The sequence below is a fragment of the Ochotona princeps genome, chromosome 3 (assembly GCF_030435755.1).
Source record: "Ochotona princeps isolate mOchPri1 chromosome 3, mOchPri1.hap1, whole genome shotgun sequence".
In the NCBI taxonomy this organism is placed as follows: Eukaryota; Metazoa; Chordata; class Mammalia; order Lagomorpha; family Ochotonidae; genus Ochotona; species Ochotona princeps.
This window is the reverse complement of record NC_080834.1, coordinates 97,122,292-97,141,611: the sequence shown is the minus strand read 5'-3', so window position 1 is coordinate 97,141,611 and position 19,320 is coordinate 97,122,292. Positions and strand designations below refer to the sequence as shown.

The following is a 19,320-nucleotide window of genomic DNA, read 5'->3' as shown; positions in this document are numbered from 1 at the left end:
TTTTACTTGATGCAAACTTGTAGCTATTGAGGACATTTGAGGAATGAACCAAAGGCATGCTCTCTCTCTCTCTGTATACATATACACTTTTTCTTTGTGTACATATTTGTGTTTATCTGTCCCTCTGCCATTCAAGTAAATTAAAAAATGAATCAAAATTAGTTTAAAAGATAAGTGTTTACAGAAATATTTTTTGATCAGTTGTTATATTTTTTAGATAATTTATGGGAAAATGTAAACATGTTATTCATTCATTGATTAGCATTTTGCCAGTCCCTGTAGATACAGTGATGAACTAGGTAGCAAGTTTTCTTTCAATTATTCATAGCCCAATACAGAACATGAATTTTACTGAAGAAGTTCTGGGATCTAGAAGAAAATTGTAGATGCTGTTGTACAGACATATGTAGATAATGATGATTTAGAGGCAGGGGAAAATTTCTTTTGTCTGGAAGAAATAAGGAATATTAGTGGATGGTCATAAAGAAAATATGTGCAAATAGATTAAAAACACTTAAAAATATATTTATTGGAAATTTAGAATGGAAGAGGTAGAAAGACTAGGAGCAAGAAAAAGAAGGGGAGAATCAGAGCTATCTAATGGCATGCCTAAAAGTATCCTTACTGGAAGACAAAATATTATTCAAAACAAGAGAGCAACTAAAAAATCATGCATCCTAGGGGCGACTGTGTATAAATTAGAGTATTTGTGACATAATTCCCACAGCTATAAATGAGAAGGTTTGTATCATAAATACTTGAGTTTTGCAGTTTATATATTATTGACTGCCAGGAAAATGGAAAGGAGAAAGTGTCTGTTTCTCTTACAATCTGTTCTGTGTTCAGTGTCTTAAATTCTGTTGTTTCCTTAAGCCCTTTCTCATTCACTTCATACAAATCACAGATCTTCCGGACATCAATTAATCAAGTCATGTCTTAGGCTTCTATGCACCCTATTTTATAGTTCCTGAATGAAAGGTTAAAGTCTTAGGAAAGAATCAGCCTTGTATATTGAAGAAATAATTCATACATTTGAAAAATCACATGATTCCAGCGGGGGGAATGCAATGCAAATATAAGAGTCAATTATATAAATTATAGTATAGTTGTTCATTATTTTCCAAGTCTGTGGCTGCTTGGGTGTGCTACAAGTGTACTAATGATTTTTATAAATTTTGCTTTTTTTCATACCCAAGATAATATTATATTCATAACACAATGAAAACGAACACTTTCCATCATTACTTAACAAAATTTGTTTTCTTCCTAATAATCCTTAGATAAGTAATTAAGATTTTGTATCAAATACCGATTCCAGTGGTATTTTAAAAAATATAAAATAACTAAGCTATGAATATTTCAAAGAATATACTTGAAATGCTTACAAGTTAACTATACAAGGTTAACTCTGTAACCTTGGATGGCAATTAAAAGTGTTTAGAAGTGATATTTCTTATTTCCTAGAGCCACTGTTTGATCAATACCAAAGCTAGCAAACTTTGCTACTCTAAAGGGTGGACAAGGAGCAGCACTGGCAGAGCCTTGGAATGTGTGAGCCATGCAGTCTCGGGCCGCTTAACTAGTAGTCTCAGTGCTACTTAACTAGAAGTGCGATGAGCAAGATTTCTAGTTGACTGGTGGTCACATTAACATTGGGGAAGCTATGCATTAAAAACCATCGTTTCATCCTTTGTTTTATAAATGCAGAAAGTGTGCCTCCTGTAATGGAACCACTTAGCTATGGTCACAGGAAATAAATTATTTTCAATTTGGAACTTTGTTTTCAACTCGTGTTTTTGTGAATGGCCTGGAAGCAAACCAACCATTATAACTCCAATTAACAAATCTATAATTAATTAGTGAAATGATCCTCCCTTCAAATTTCTCATTTTTTTTTTAGAACAAGCTGTTTGATTTGGCTGGAGCTCAGGCCAGCTTGTTTGTGAATTTCACAATTCACAGATGTTAGACACTCTTAGGCTAAGTAAAGGAAGAGAATGTCAAGTTTTAAATAGCTTCTCTCTTCCATCTTGGCTGAAGCAATAAAGTATTTTTATGAAACATGTTTTAAACTAGAATTTCCTATAGGGAAATAAGAAATTTATCTGAAAAGGATTTTAAATTGTTCCACAACTTTGTCATCTGGGACTGTCACCAGTTTACAGATGTCCTCTGATGAAGGAATAAATGGAAGACATGGGCTATCCATGTTAGTGACACTGGACACACACCTTTTTTTTTCTATTGCAGTCTAATTTAGCCTCTGAATCATATTTCATTCAATTTCCAGAACCACAGTCAAGATAGGCTTACAGTCATATTCAAAAAAGAAGTAAAGTTTTCTGAATGTAGCGTTTTTCACTGCCACTAAGTTTTGGAATGTCTGAGCAATTTTATGGTTTCCTTCCAAAGCAGATCAAGTAAAAAAAAAAAAAACAACTAGATGACAAAAATAAAAAAGCATTAGTAAGTGAGTCTAATGGGCTGATAGTGATGAAGACAAACTAGAATGCTTTAAGTATCAAATGAAATATTTTTTCATTTGAAAAAATTTTGTCAGCCTCAAAATATTGTAAAATGTCATATTAATACTTACCTTAAAATAACTTAAAGAAAATTATTTTGTGTGTATGTGTTTCAGGTAAGATATTTAAAAAAAAATCAAAACAATTTATTTTCTTTTACTTAGGGTAAGTAATACTTCCAAGGAAGAGGTGAATGGATCTCTCTTTCTCTTCGTTGAGACGAAGAGTGAGTTCTAGGTTAAATATAATCAAGGAATTTCCCTGTCTTTGCTATTTGAGATTGTGACCACAACAGGCGGTTGGCTGAAAGGGAGACTGAAGGGGGAAAGGGAGGGGTGGAGTAGAAAAAAAAAAAAAAGAAAGAAAGAAAACTTCCCCAAGCAGCTCTGCAAAAACATTTTAACCCCGGAGGCTGTCACTGGAGTCTTCAGATCAGAGTAGTGTCCAGACAGAAGAAAATGCTAGTTTGTGGGAGCAGGGTGAACTCTGATCAGTTCAGATCTGTTACAAAAGTCCAGGCTGCTGAAATTAAACTGTGATGCCATTCATGCCAACATCCAATCACAAGAGAGATCAGAAGTTCAGCGATGCCTCCAAATTGCCAGCAAGAAGAGTGGCTACTATATGTCCAGGACTCTAAAGCTGTGCGACAGGGCTAAGAACAAGTTTAGAGAGGATGCCCAGTTGGTAAGAATCTACTGTTTATGATGTCTGAATCACTTGATGGATTTCATTGGCTAAAATGAAGAAACGCTCCGCCTCCTTGTGAATATGTGTGAAGGAAGGAAGTGTCTCCACTTCTATGTCTGATAGCTTTTGACCCTATTGCCTTTGGACTCTTGGCTTTGTATCTATATCTACACAGGTGTATGTGTATATTTTCTATAATTTTCCATTTGTTGATATCAAAGAGAGTTGGAGGAAATGAATTTTGAAACTTCACGATGTGCCACCCTACAGTACTGCCCTGACCCTTACATCCAGCGGTGAGTTTGTGACGTAGCTTCTGTGAAAACTGACTTGTGTATGAGTGCTTCTGCTACGCAGGAACTGTAACCCCTCCTTGTTTACTGATTTCAGTGAGATTATGCCAGAGTTGCTATGGATTGATAGTGGTCTATGATTATCTCTTCTGAATTGCCTGTTTAGTCAATGTCTGGATCTACAAAGTGACAGAAATTGGAAACATTCTCCTCATTTATTAAAGAATATTATAATACCAATTTAAGATGTTAGAAATTTACTACTTTTCTTGCTCAGCATCCTTCCACCCAAGAACAAGATATTTCACTGGGCATGGATATAATGATCTGTGGATGATCTTCAACACAAAATTATTTTGATTTATTTCAAAAATAGATAAATAATCATTGTTATGTCACACACAGATTGTGGCTTGTCATTTGGATCTAAAGAATATTTTCTCTCTGAGTTGGTTCATAACAGACATCTTTTGACAAATCAAAATTTTAAGCTTGTGAATTCTATTCGTATTTATAAAAATATTTGCCTAGCATTGAGAAGAAATATTAGTGAGAGCACACAATTGTGTGTATGTTTGTGTATGAGTGTGAGTGAGTGTTTCAAATTGGGGCTTGCTATTTTTAAACTGGTAAATGAAATCTGAACAGTGTTTTTCCAGTCATAAAGTTATGAGAGATATTTGAGTCGTGTGCAGCAGTGTGATGTTGTTAATTTAACAGCATTAGATTTTATGTTGGGATTTCATCCTTTATAACACTGAGATGTGAGGTCCTCTGTGTTGAAAATGGTAGGGAAACAAAGGGGTTAATTTGTCAGTCACCACCTGTGCCTGCTGGAGCTGTGTCCTGGAAGTGGAGTCTGTTCCTTCTGGACAAGACTCGGTTACAGTGGCATTGCCTAGGGGATTATGAAAGATGGGTGATCTTTCCTCATTAATATGATTTGCCAATATGTAGGACACCAATGTGTTTCTCTTCTTATTGGGTTTCAGTTGGTTTATGTGAAAAAGCAGAGGAAAGGAATTAAGGTAGACAGATAAATGGAGCAATGGAGGGAACGGGAAAATACAAGAGGAAAAGGAAAAAGACAGAAAGGAACAAGCTTGTGGTTGCCCTTCCGGGTAAAAATGTGAATGAATGAGAAAGTGCCTGCCTCTCTCTGATTGCCAGCAATAACCTTGTCTTAGGAAAAGTTAATGACCCTTCTCTGAAATCTTAACAATTAGATTTAGTTGGAGTTTTGGTGATTGGTTCAATAAAAGTGCAAAATAAAGCCTTTTTGAAATACTATTTCTAAGAACATAATTGGGATGAAATATTAACGTTATAACTTCCTTTCAGAATATTTTCCCTAAAGTGGGTATTTGAATTCAATAGCAGCTAGAGAAGAAATGTTCCTCTATTGATGAACAACCCACATTCCAGATTGGCACACCACTGTCTAGACCCGTTAGTAGCTTTACATATATAAAATGAGAGAAGTTGTGTTTACTGTTGTTTTCACAACCTGTCAGTTCATGGAGGATTATCATCTTCATTTTTGACACATTGTAAGAGTGTAAATAGCAGTATTTTATACTGTATTATCTCTTCCTAGATTGCTCTAAACTTTCATCATTTTGAATAACACTCTTGGAGGAGATAAAGATGGTTCTGTCAAGCTGTTAGACTATGATTCAGAGGGATGAAGGAACAATCATTTAAATAATACATTGTTGTGTCCAAGAATACTTTCTGCCTGTTGGAAAAAGAATATAACACAAAATAAACTGAAACTGAAGAGAATCCAAGTACCTATGAAACTGTGTTACATAATACAATGTAATTAATGAATTAAAAAAATAATAAATAAAATAAAATAAAATAAAATGTCAATCCTATCAAAAAAATAAAATAAAATAAACTGAAGAGGAAAAATTCATGTTACTAAGAGAAGAATCCATAGAACACACTGCAGATACAAAAAATGAGTAGACATGGAATAATATTTATTTCTACAGTATGTAAATATTCAATATCAGATATGTTTTCCACAAGTATTTAGCTTTCATATAGTGTAAAGACTCAATTGTCACCAATTTTACTTACCCAATAAAATAATGGACAAATGCAATATAAGTATAGGAAATGTATGCTAAACTATATATTTTCAAAGCAAAGACAAAATAGTATTCTCTTTGGTGCTAGTACGTGAATGGGTTTTTCTAGCAGACAAACCAGTAGTTCTCAGTTTACAAAACCTATTTTAAGAAAGACCAAATTTAATCATTCCATAATCATAGTCTTTACATAGTTAAACTTGTCTTTCCTGACCTTGTCTCTAGAAAGAAATTGTGAAAGGGAAATTTTATATTTTCATTTTGTCTCAGAATAGTTAATTAATTTTCATTTATTACTGATTTTTTTAAAAAAGCTATTAATTTGAACAGCATAGAGAAAGAATGAGAAGAGGTTCAAAGAAGAGTGAAAGAGAGAATCTTCTACCACAGTTGGCACCCTAGAAACCTGCGATAGCTGTAGTTGGCAAGGCTGAAGTTAGTGAACTTAATCCAAGTCTCCTACCCGGGTGATTGAACCCCAGCTAGTTGAGGAATCACCTGCTAGGTGCCAGGATATTCACTAGCAGGAAACTGAAATGGGAATAGAGTTTATCCTTAAATCCAGGCACTCCAAATTGGATGCTGATGTCTCAAAAGATACGTTAATGTCTCATAAAATGAATGCCCAGACATTGAATGTTGATGCCTTTCTCAGAAAGCAGATTATAATACACATTTTTGAATTTTAGGGAGAGAAATACACACAGACATCTTTTATCTGCTGGTTCACTCTCTAAATGCCTTCAGTGGCCAGGGCTGGGCTAGAATAAGGGTAGGAGCCCAGAATGCAATCCCAATGGCTACATGAGTAGCAAGTAGGAGTGCTTAAGCTAGCACGTGGTGCCTGCCAGGGTGGCCAGTAGCTGGAGGTTAGATCAAAAGCAGAATAGCAGGAATTTCAACAAAACATTTTGAAATGAGATACAAGAGGTATATGACACAGCGATTTGATTGCCATGTCAAACTCACACTGTTAATTTGCCTTTTGATGAACTGATGGTTTCAAAGTATGAGAGGAATTGAAAATAATCACTTGTATTACCATTTTATTACCAAATTAAGCCTAGTAGAAATAACATTTATGATTATTTTATTCGATAAATAAGTAAATAGTTTTAGTTATAGTTTTTTTTTCAAACAAACAACACAAGAGTTATATCTCTAGGATGTTAATTTTTCGTAGTTGAACTCTCAATACGAATCTAAATTTCAATAGTTTATAAATTAAATCTTTGTTCCTTAATTTGAATTATATTTGGGCAATTTTACATTCTCTGAGTTTTAGAATTTCCTTCATTACAAACTGATACATTTAATGAGTTAATCACCTTTTACATTTTGGATTAATATTTATTATGTATCAATTTTATGGGATAAATATAATGTTTCAACATGTGCCTATGATGTAAAATGCATTGTAACTGAATAACGGATTAAAAACTTTCAAAATATCTTTTCAAGACATAAGTTAAAGTGATAAAAAAATCAATCAAAATTAAATTTTGAAACATGGTGATCTCTTAGGGCTAAAAATAAATTTAAACATCATTATAGTCTGAATCTGTTGTACAGTGTTTTGTTCTCTTTCTTTTGTTAGCCTGTTCTCAAAAGAAGCATCAAACTGTTAAAATAGTCTATTGATGAGTAAGATGTGTTTCTTATGTGAATTAACAAATTAATTGCAAATTTTATGCTTTCTAGCTTAACAGCCAACTTTATTAACTGTGCTTTCTAAATATACCCTCAAACGGATGGTGGTGATACTGAAATGACAGTGGCAGATCATTTCATTTGTCAGATAGCATCGCATCCAGCAGGGACATGACTTGAGTCGGAGGTCCTCGGTCTGACCCTATGTGTGCAATCTGTGTATATTTTAATCTTCTGTGCCCACAAAGCCGACTCGTAAATACGACATAGACTGTTCTTTCTCTTCTGGTTTCTTGTGGACCTTAATCAGTGGGAACCTCTCAGGACAGACTGCATGGCCAGGGGAGAGGGAGAGACATGGGCACTCCCTGAGGATATTCTCGGAAAGACTGTGGGTTCTATAGTCAGTAGGTTGATATCTGTTCCCAACCCACCTTTTCCTTCAAACTTAGCTATGGTAATCCTGTGCAGCCACTGTAGATTCCAGAGAGCCACATAATATCTGTCTTCAATTATCCTTTCTTTAGCCAGGTTCATGTTTTTTTTTAAGTTTCTTTCTTTTTTCCTTATTGAGAAAGGAGATCTACAGAGAGAAGGAGATATATGAAATGTTCTTTGTTCACTGGTTTACTCCCCAAGTATGCGCAACAGCCAGAGCTTACCCCATCCAAAGCCAGCAGCAAGGATCTTCTTTCAGGTCTCTTATGTATGTGCAGGGTCCCAAGACTTTGGGCCATCCTCTACTGCTTTCACAGGAGACCAGTTGGGAGCTGGATGGAAGTGGAGCAGCAGCTGGAACAGGAACCAGCACCCATACAGGATTCAGGCCCGTACAGGGCATGATTTAGAAACTTAGCCATCATGCTGAGCCCAATTGCATAGTCTTCTTTTCTGCTGAATAAAAACATAGGTGTTTCTGTGCATATGAGAATTTTCAAAACAATTTTTATAAAGCATATAATAATTTAATATGCCTTCTTTTAAGAGAAGATTTATGTACTTCTAAGGCAGTGTGACAGAAATAAGGGGAGACAACCACCTACAGAGAGAGAATCTTTCATCTGTGTGCATGTGTGTGTGTGTGTGTATGTGTGCGTGAGAGTTTGCATGTTTTTCTCCCCACATAGCTGCAAAACCAAGGATGAGCCATGTTGAAGCCAGAAATCACTGAAACTGGGTGCCCCACACAGGTGTCAATGGTCGAGATAATTTGGTCATAATCCTTTGCTTTCCCAAGTGCCTTGACATGTTGCTGAAGAGGAATTAGAGTAGCCTGGGTGGAAATCTGGTATTTGATATGGAATGCCAGCACCACAAAGGTGGCTTAACTGGCTGTATCACCAAGCAGATCATTATATGCTTCCTAAAGTGAAGCAACTATGGTTCATTGAACAAATGAGGTTTAAGCCTTCTCTGATATCATTTAGGGTCTCTATCTGACTGAAAGGAATGAGCCTACATGCTTCGATTTGTTGCCTTTTTTTAATAACTTGATGTAAAGTAAGGTGGAGGACAAATCCAATTGGGGGGTCTTTAATTCTAGAAATACTGTTATGCTTATTTATAGGCTATAACTTCAATCATATTCAAGATAGATGCTATAAATCCTTCTAATTCTCACTAGACTAAGTTTCAAAATACCATTCTGATCTATGGTAATTTGCCAGTGGTGCAGTGCTATGGTGATTCTAACTGCTGGTTTTGAGCAGAGGGAGATATGGAAGTGTGTTACCAAGCACATATAGAATTGTGTACAAATCTGGGTTGTGGTTTTAACTCCACCAATAACTGATAATGAGTCCTTCATGAGATCCCTTTAGCTATCTAAATCAGAGTTCCTAATAAGCAAAGCAGGAAAGTAGGGAAAACAATTTAACCCACTATTCACAACTTGGAACTGAAGCCAACTGACCTCTACTAAACTTACCCCATTAATGTCAACAAGCTGATATTTTCTTCCCAGCAACACCATGTTTTCATGTAGGCCTACCTTGAGTTTGGTTTTATCCTGTAACAACTGGAAGTGAAGAACTAAAATAATTATGATTCTTAGCAACAAGTTGACTTTTATCTCAATTCTTGTACTTAGAATTGAAAAATCTAAATCCAGAGTTGAATTATCTGAGATTATACAGTAAAATTGTAGCTAAACCACAATAACAATTCAAGTCTCTTGAGTTTAATGTGGAACACACCATTTTGTTAGATTTGTATAAAATATTATAATTAACAAAGTGTTTCTCAATGAATTTATATGTTTGGTCTGCTTGGGAGGTAGGCAGTTGTGTTAGGTAGAATAATCTTTCCAAAGACAGTCACTTTACAAGAAATGCTTGATACATATGAGTGTGTTGTATTACAAGGCATAGGAAAATTGCCACTGTAGATAGAATTAAGAGTTTTAATGGACAACTTTTAAGATATGTAGATTAGCACATTTTTTCATGCAAATATGATGTAATTGCAAGTCCATAAAAGTAGAAGGAAGACAGAAGAGTGAAAAATGAAATAATGTGAAAGACTCGACAGGTTGTTCTGAAAATGAAAAGGAGTCATGAGCTGCGGAACCTCTGGAAGGAGGAGAAGGCAATCCGTAGATATTTGCCTACAATCGTCTACAGGTATACAGTCTTGCCAACACCTTGATTTCAATGCAGTGAAACCTATATTAGGATTATTTCTTATAGAACTAAAATGAATTTGTGCTTGTAGAAGCCACTGAATTTATGGGAATTTATTATAACAGCAATAGAAAATTAATCTACTAACATTTATACCTAAGTTGTATTTATGGAAATTAAAATTATGCTTTAATTAATTCTTGAATTAAACAGTTTTATGAATTGTTTTTGTTTGTTTTTTACTACTGAGTGGGAAACCTCAGGATTCCAAAGTAGAATTAAATGTTTAGCAATCCTGATAGGTGAAAGGGAGGTTAGACAGGTGCTGGATGGAAGCCAGAACTGTGGCATGGCAAGTTAAGTCTCTACCTACTAGAATAGAATCCCATATGGGTGCAAGTTGACGTCCCATCCTTTTCAACTTCCATCCAGCTCCCTCTACCCTCTGCTCCTGAATCCATATTGGAGACCTGGAAGAAGCTTCTGGCTTCAGATTGGCCCAACTCTGTCTGTTAAAGACATTTCAGATTGGAAGATCTCCGTTCTCTCTGTCACTCTGTCTTTCAAAAACAGTGGGGTCGGCAGTGGTAAGTGTGGATGTAGTGTGGATGCATTTCAAACAAAAACTGTTTTGCTTTATATGTTTACGAAACTATACTAGTACAATTAGATTTCCAGTTAATTTTTAGTTTGAGATTATATTGAAGTCACTCTTTGAAAGCATAATAATGGAAATGAAGGTAAAACCAGCATTTTTATCAAGCACCACAGATTTTTTCTCTTGTCCATACTCTTAATTTTAAAACTACTACCTACAATGAGACAAAGTGAGACTTAATGCCCTCATGACCTCGTACATAAAGATGCCTGGAGAAAATTCATGAAGAGATTCATGCCCTGCCAGAGACTTCATGTTCTCATTTTATTTGAAAGTCAAGTGGATTGTGAGATTGAAGTAGCAGTTTTCAATCTGTTTTAAGACAGGAGAGCCAAATTCTGATTAGTTGTTTTGAAACTGAAATTTGTTGTGACACACTTTCTATCTTCTCTAAACAATTCAACAAAGAATAGTTCTCAAGCAGCAAGTGATGGATGGATAATGCACTGTAATTATGATCAAAGTCCAAAGACACCGGTCTATGTAATTATGCATTTTCCAAACCCTGAAAGTCACTTTGTTCTATTAAAAATAGGATGAGAAACGGACATGGCTGATGTGTACTTGTTGGTTAGTCAAGGTTTGGAAAATGACAGTTATTAACATTTCTATTTTATCTGAAGCTGTAATATTTGTGGGATAATTTAGATGCAGAGCGCTAATTGTCTTCATTCTTACTCTTGTTACTGCTGTTTGCCTTCTATTTCCCCACTTACAACTGATTCTGTTATTATGAATGATTCTTTGAAGTTAAACTGGAATTATACATTTAAGAAGAAGAAATGTAGCAGTTCAGAATTTCATTGCTTTCATGTTTTCACCTTTGTTTTGGTTTCAAATAAACAAATGTAATCCATCAAGACGAACAGGAAGCACCTATTTTCAATTTCCGTTAATTTAATTAACTCAATTAAGGGCAACATTGATATTTAATGGTGAGACTGAAAAGCTTTTTGGATCTGAAATATAAAATTAAAAGCTGGTGCAATAATTCAAGCAACTCCATGGGTATTCAGCAAAGCTTTTATGATGTCAGATTTTTAAAAAGTGTTATTGTGGATTAGAATAAATAACAGGATTCATAAATGTTCATGCTACAGGTAACACTACAATGAAACTCTTGCGTTTGAATTATGTCACTCTTTAACATTGTTAGCTGCATTAATCCTAACCCCTGCAATATCCTGCTATTTCATCAAAGTGACTCATTTTTAGGTCTTGCTTAATATGCCAAATTTAGGAAGTGAGTGTTCAGTCTAGTGCTCCAGATATCTCCAATCCGTATTGGAGAGCTACATTTTGATTCCAGGCCCTAGTCACGGACTGTAACTTTCTGCCAATGCAGAGTTTGTTAGGCACTTGTTACAGCCCAAGCAATCAGTTTCCTGCTATGCTCTTAGTAGGCCTGTATCATTGGGGCCGATTCAAGTATTTACGGAGTGAATCAGAAGATGGGATCTCTGTGTTTTCTAAGTTAAAAAAAATTACCAAACAAAATAATTTTTCTGCAATGTATCATTAGCTTTTCTTCTTTAATTTTTTTTTTTTTGCTCATGAAAGCCATTTCTGTGCTTAAATTGAATACCGCCATTTACTTCATAACCACATAGAATATGTTCATTGAGTTGTTTATTGAGGAAATCACACTTTTTTAAACTTTACAGCAACTTCTAAATAGAATACCTTCATAAGTTTTATGGTTCCAGTATGACATCTTTCTTTCAATATTTTTGTTCCCTCAGGCAATAAATGAAAACTCTCCAAATGATAAGAATTTTCAAACTACATTTGAAACAGTCAAAAGATTTTCAGTAATTTTTTTTGTTTCAACTTGATGCCAGTATAATTAATATTTGTACCTTAATAAGTTAACTTTTAACATTGCAGGGATGAATGTGACATTAATTCACATTTCTTGATTAATACTGAAATATTAATAAATGACAAACTTCAAGTTAGTACTGATATGAATGTGTACCGTCCTGGTCATGGGGTTTTTACTGATGCTTTGTGTAGACTCATGTTGATTTGTGTCTTCTTACTGAGTATGAATGTGCTATATTGCTCTGTTTACATACATATTACTGGCCATTCCACAGGACACTCAAGGTCCCAAATTAACTTTTTTACTTAAAGTACAAATACAGTTTTACTATTAAAAGCACTGATTACTTTGAAATCTTAACCAGAAAGCATGTTTTCCCCTCTATCTTTTTATCTCCATGGTTACTTTTTTATCACTTTCACAGGAGCCCAGCATTTCATTACTTTGTGAGATAATATACTATATGCCTGAAGAAGCTAAAAATATTGCAGACTATTTTTTTAACCAGTCCTGGCCTTATAAAAGTGAAATTGGCAATTTTATAAGCTAAATTAAGAAACCTTTGAACATTTTATATGTTCAATGTGTATGTGTGTATGTATGAATGTGTGTATGTATGCATACTTATAACAAAGAAATCTCACAAAATAGAGCTGTTTACTTTATAGAAAATTTGTTTCAGTTCATTGTATATCTAATTACATTTTAATGAAGAATTGGAAACTAGCCGCTCAGCTGACAAATGGTGTTTGTGGAGAAAAGGAATAATAGAAAAGGGAAAATAAGAATGGTTTATAGTTCATACTCATTGCAAACTACAGACAGACACAATGATAATCAATAAATATTTACTTTTAGTTTAATATTGTTTATGCTATTTATTTGATAGACACACACATACACAGAGGTAGGTGAGTAATCTCCACCATCTCCTGGTTTATTTTTCAAATGACCTCAACAGCCAAACTGAGCCAGACCAGTCCTATAATATTTTTATGCATAAAGATAGAATGATAGTTAGAAGTTGTTTTCATTATATAAACTGTATAGTAAGTACTTTCTGGTTGTGATACATTTTACTTTTGTCATGTAAGCCGCTCTACCAGGATCGCACCACGCTAGTACAGCTTACTATTTTTGCTAATTGCCTTTTTATTGAACCTTTATGTTGGTTGCCTGTTTCATTGTAGATTTTAAACGTTATTTAAGAACCCAGGTTTAAAGTTATTTTGTTAGCACACACCAATGGGTCATCTATTTCTTAAAAGTAAAACATACAACTTGATCAATACAAGGTATCACATAATTTACTCTTACTAAATCATTCATGTAAATTTTAGTTAAGCGGTAACCCCAGTTTGCAGAGGAAGAAAATAGTTGAACGTAGCTAACTTGACCAAGACCATCCATTTAGAAGTGGAAAGCCTGTTTCATATATTGACTTATTTGAGTCAGGACCACCTAACTCAAAACACTATTTCTGCCCTCAAATATGTGACCACCTACAAAGTAAGACAATTGAAATTAAAATGCTACAGACTTATGCAAAATTCTGGAAAGGGACTGGTGCTGTAGTATGTTGGTTTAAGTTGCTGCCTGCTGTACCAGCATCCGTACATGGATGCTAGTTCAAGTACTGGCTGCTCTCCTGCCCATTTGGGAAGCCGTGCAGCCATTTGGAGAGTGAGCCAGTGGATGGAGACTCTACTTCTCTCCCTCTCTTTCTCTGTAACTTTGCCTTAAAAGCAAATAAAAAGTCTTTTTGTTTTAAAAAAATAAAATTCCACTGAAATGAGCATTTTTTCGTTGCCAAACAAATCTAGCTTTGAATTTTACCTATCGTTTTCAAATTTTACTAACTTAATAGCTAACAATGATAAGTGATTTTTAAGCTCTTGACTAGGAAAACAACATGTAGGAGCCACAGTTACTAATTTTGAAAGATCTTGACTTTTGATTCTGTAACTTTAGAAATAGAGAAATACAAATAGCAACATTTTTAGAACTTATGAAATTCTTGCTGTGTAATGCAGAAACTGTTCTAACCTCTTCACATATTTTATTTCACAATTCAATCTTCAAAACACCTTCAGATCTTTTTTCACTACTAGTGTTATTTGTAGCTCATCAATAGACAGCACACTGTGTCATGAGATCACCGTGGCAAATGTCATTGTCTTCATTTCCCCTTGTCTGTTTTCTTTCTCTTGTTTCAATTAAAACAAAAATTAGTGTTGCCTGCTTAATTTGGTTGCTTTGAAAATTAAATAAATTAATGCATGAACTGTTTAGAACATCATCTGGCACATAGTAAAGACCAAATAGTAGTAGTTATGTTTCTTACTGTGTAGATTAAGAGACTGAGTTACAGAAAGTTTGCGACTTGCTTAGGTAAAGCAACTAGATACTGCTAGAGAAAGTAGGATCCTGAATTCAACTGTATTATTTGTTTCTGTGATCAGTGCTTTAACTTTCAGTACATTTCATGTGGGAATGATTTTTCAACATAAATGAAACTTATGCCTGAGACCTAGAAAACTGCTTATTTTATATTCCAGAGGTGGTCTGATTCTAAAGAACGTGTTTCAATCTCACTATTAATAATACAAGCCCAGAGAGAAAAAATCCAGGGCAAGCTCAACCACTGAAGGGAAATACTTTTATTGAAGTAAGATCTAAGAAAGGATCTCAACTTTAAAAGCTTGGAAATAGCCTATTTGAAAGCTTGGGGTCATTTCTTTAAAATCTCTCATCTTTCATGGATTCTTAAAACTCAATGCTTTTTCTCTTGAATTTTTGTGGAAAACTTTCATGTCTCTTGTTTATTAAATTTCTTTATTGAAATTCATGAGTTTACAAAGAGCACACTTCTACAAATATTCAATCCTATCAGAATCCTAGTTCTTTTCTAATTTTACCTGATGATTCTGAGTTTTCCTCCAGTAGGGTACCTTGATTCACCATCATATATGGAATCAGCTTTTTTTTTTTTTTTTTTGTGGTCCTTTACTCTCATACTAGCTTGTCTTACCTGAAAGCTTCCCATTTTCAGAAAGCATCTATGATGCCCATTTTTCAGTGAAGCAATTCTTTCCAAACACATTACTCCTTTCTTAAGGAGCCAGCAGAATATACTAACATACTGCTCGGGCAACACTGCTGTTATCAAATTATTTAATGCAATGGATCAGCAACCCCATGTCTTCCAAAAATTATGGCAGCAGATTTATCCCCTGAATTTCATGATAACATCACTTTGTTACCTTGTAACATCCCATGTTACTTTGTAATGTGGTTTCTTTTTCCTCTTTACCGCAGCTTCTTTCAATCTGTTGGAAACTCTTTTTCTATTGAGAAAATATGATAAAATTTAATAAATGGAAGTCAGAGAAGTGAACAAATTCATTTGAGAGTGAAAATGTTCACTGGCCGCTGCTAGGATTTATTCTTTGATAAGATATGTTTAGCTGCTGCACTGAAACAGGTGAAAATGTGCAGTGCAAATGCTGTTGGAATTCGAGCCTCACACGGGTCTGAAATCAGCTTCCCTGAGCACAACATCGTGCTATGATTTTCATGACATAAAGAATGCTGTCAAGTTTCAACCAATGACATCCCTGACACTAATTGCCAATCTGGCTAACTAATGCTTCTTTTGGCAACAGAAGCTCATGGGTCCTTTTTATTGAACAGAAGCAGACTATAAATAATAACATCTGTCCAGCACTTTGTCACTTCCAAGAACTCCAACAGCCCTAACAATAGACACCAATGTTGTTTGTCAGCCTGCAGGTGGATAATTTTAAATACACAATGAGAAAGATCATTTTAAACCAGAGAGGAACATGAGTATCAATATTGTCGTTCAGTTTGAGCTAGCAATGGCTATTGTGACATTCATACTGTTTCATAATGAAGCATGTTGTAAGACTTCCTTATGTTCCTGCAATTCTAAAATGGTGACCATTTGTGTTAAGACAGTGATTAACTCATATCTTTTAAGTTTATGAGAAATCCACCAGTTAAAGACAGAATCAGATTTCAGGAATATACAAAATAGTAGAATTGGTATTGCACACTTCTCATTTTAAAATATGAATTTATGAACCACGTCTTACTCTACACTCTAATGAGCAAAAAGACATTCATGTTATCATGGAATTATTTCTTCAGTTCAAAAATAAGGACAGGATATATGGAATAGTAATGTCTCTGTGTGAAAATGAAGCCAAATAAGGGGTATAATGATAGAACAATAGAAATAGTGCTCTATTAAATGTGATAATCTGGTATTGGCACAAGGCTGTATCAGGTTAATTCTCTGCCTGCAAGCATCAACATCCTGTATAGGCACCAGTTCGTGTCCAGGCTCTCTGCTGATGGCCTGGAAAAGCAGCAGAGGATAGTCCAAATGCTTGAGCCCTTGCACCCATGTGGGAGGCTGGGAAGAAGTTTCAGGCTCCCAGAATCCAGTCTGCTCAGCTCTGCTATTGTGGCCATTTGGAGAATGAACCAGTGAATAAAAGATCTTGCTCTTGCTCTCCCTCCATGTCTCTCTCTGTAAACTTTTAATGAATTAATTAATTGTGATAGTCCTCTGAGACTGCTCATATAATGTAACTCTGGACTTTTGAGCAGAAATCTAAAAGAAATGAAAATGAAATTTGTGGTGCAGCAGGTTAAGCTGCTGCCTGTGTGGCAAACATCTCTATAGGTGCTGGTTTACATCCCAGCTGCTCCACTTTTGATTTCTGGCTTCAGCCTGGCTATTTGGTGAGAGCATCTGAGGATAGGTGTCACACACTCTCTCTCTCAACCTGTTTTTTCTCTCTCTTTTTCTTTCCCATCTCTCATTGTCTCTCTGCTTCTCTCTGTATTTGCCTTCAATTCAAAACATGATGTTTTTTTTAACGAAAATTGACAGAGAAAGAATTGCCTTCCAGGCAGGGAATGCAAGGAGTTTGGATCAGAGTGAATAAGAACAGTAAATTGGCCATGAGATCAATGAACAGGACTATTGAAGGATATTAAAAGTGAATTAATGGGGGATTAATTTTTCTCTGATACGGGATTTTATTGTTTTTGTGTGAAGGAATTATTTTTCTTGTGCATTGCGAAATAGATGTAGACACTAAGGTTAAGGATGATTTCCTGTGTGAGAATTCATGGTGCTCAGTTTAGTCTCAAGATGGCTAAGTATGGTAGCGTCAAGGACACATTTCAAAGTCAACCAAAAGAATTGTTGATAAATATGTACTGTACTTTGGGCTTGGATGACATCTTTGGAAACACATCTGCTTCCCACATTGAATTAAAGTACTCCCATATGTCAATCCAAAGCTTGTTCTCAACCTTGACAGCTTAGAAGCCTGATGAGTCAGCACAAACAAGGTCAACGTGTCTTGCTTCATGAAAAACAAGATTAAAATGTATAAACAAGAAAGGCATTGATTTACCTTTTACAATAAAAAAATATGACTGACTTAAATAGAGTTCTATTGGCTGGCATATATTTGTTTTTCCTTGTAGTTGTATCATAGGAGAGTCTTCAAATTAACTTTAAAATGTTGCAGGGAGCTTATGGCATTTTAGAAACTATGAGAGAGATTGTGTCAATTGGACTTTTGCTAGTCTGAATTACACAAGAGGAGCTTCTTTTGAAGGAAAAAAGTTGATTTCAGCTTTTGATTTTGGTAGCTTATGTTCAACATTGAGTGAAGCCATTAGGCTGGTATCAGATGAAGGCAGTGAATAGCAGAGTACCAAAGAAGGCAAGATCACTTGATGAGCAATGAAGCAAAGGGAAAACAGCTAGAACAAATTCGGCTTGTATAGTCAAGTCTTGTGACTTTCCAGGGGCACACTCCCAGTTACCTAAAGATCTTTCCCTAAGTTCTCTCTGACACTATAATAAGGTCAAATCTTTATGTTTAATCCATTGACCATTATCATTATTTTACAAACTGTTGCTAACACACACTTTAGAGATCATGTCCCCAAAATATGGGCCATTAGAGGTCACCTAAACTATTACCCAAACCATTACATACATGTAAAATTAGAAGCCAAATATATTCATCTTATAACTAATGCCATAAAGATATACTCATTTTAGAGACACAATTTGATTTATGTGTTTGGTCAAGAGCACATATCTGGGAAAGACCTGGATGCATTATAATCAGAGAATACCTCTTTTCCTTCATCATAATCAATGACCAACACATCCTTCTTTTACCTGACTAGCATATTCTCCCTTTGGAAATGTTAATGTTTGATGGTAGTCATTCTGTCACCTTGATGACATTGTCATTCAGATGCATATTTTTGCTTTACTCCTAAATGTTATAATTTTTCTTTTCTCTAATTTGTCACTATTATAACTTATTTCACATTATGCTCATAAAATTCCATTCTATATACTTTTCAGCTAAATTTACATAGATCAAATCACACAAAATTAACCTTTTTTTTTTCTTTCCTTGGGAGTATTTTTTTTTCGAATTACTATTAAGTTCCATGATACAATTTTGTAGGTATAGGGATTCCTCCCTCCCCTTTTCCTTCCTCTTCCCTTCTGGCTTTCTGCCATTTTCCCTGTATTATCACAGTAACTGTAGTCCTTTAGTAACAGTTACAAGTTTAACAGTTCGTTATTTGAGTCATGGCCCTCCGGTTATAAGCAAAGGTAGGATATACAGCATCATACTGCCAAAGTATATTCACAGAGACGTTACCCAATTTTTAAAAAATCACTCTTCCAAAGCTAATTTTCCCAAGTTCACTTAAAATTAGATTCTGTTTGGACCCAGCACAGTGTCCTAGTGGCTAAAAATCCTCGTCTTGGATGCACTAGGATCCCATATGGGCTCTGGTTCTAGTCCCGGCAGCTCCACTTCCCATCCAGCTTTCCGCTTGTGGCCTGGGAAAGCAGTCCGGGACGGCCCAAAGCCTTGGGA

The 19,320-nt window shown here is 35.1% G+C and overlaps 1 protein-coding gene across 5 annotated transcripts in view; it reads left to right on the top strand.

The window, feature by feature from the left end:
- Nucleotides 1-3,043: 3,043 nt before the first annotated feature.
- Nucleotides 3,044-19,320, top strand: part of TP63 (tumor protein p63) — a 217,633-nt gene continuing 201,356 nt past the window's right edge. For 2 of the 5 annotated variants that reach the window (XM_058662122.1, XM_058662121.1), the window contains exon 1: nucleotides 3,282-3,511. In XM_058662122.1, the coding sequence (XP_058518105.1) occupies nucleotides 3,450-3,511 (62 nt within the window). In that variant the 5' untranslated portion in view covers nucleotides 3,282-3,449. Of the gene's footprint in view, nucleotides 3,213-3,281; nucleotides 3,512-19,320 lie in introns of those variants that run through there. The other 3 variants (XM_058662119.1, XM_058662118.1, XM_058662120.1) reach the window with 2 other exon arrangements.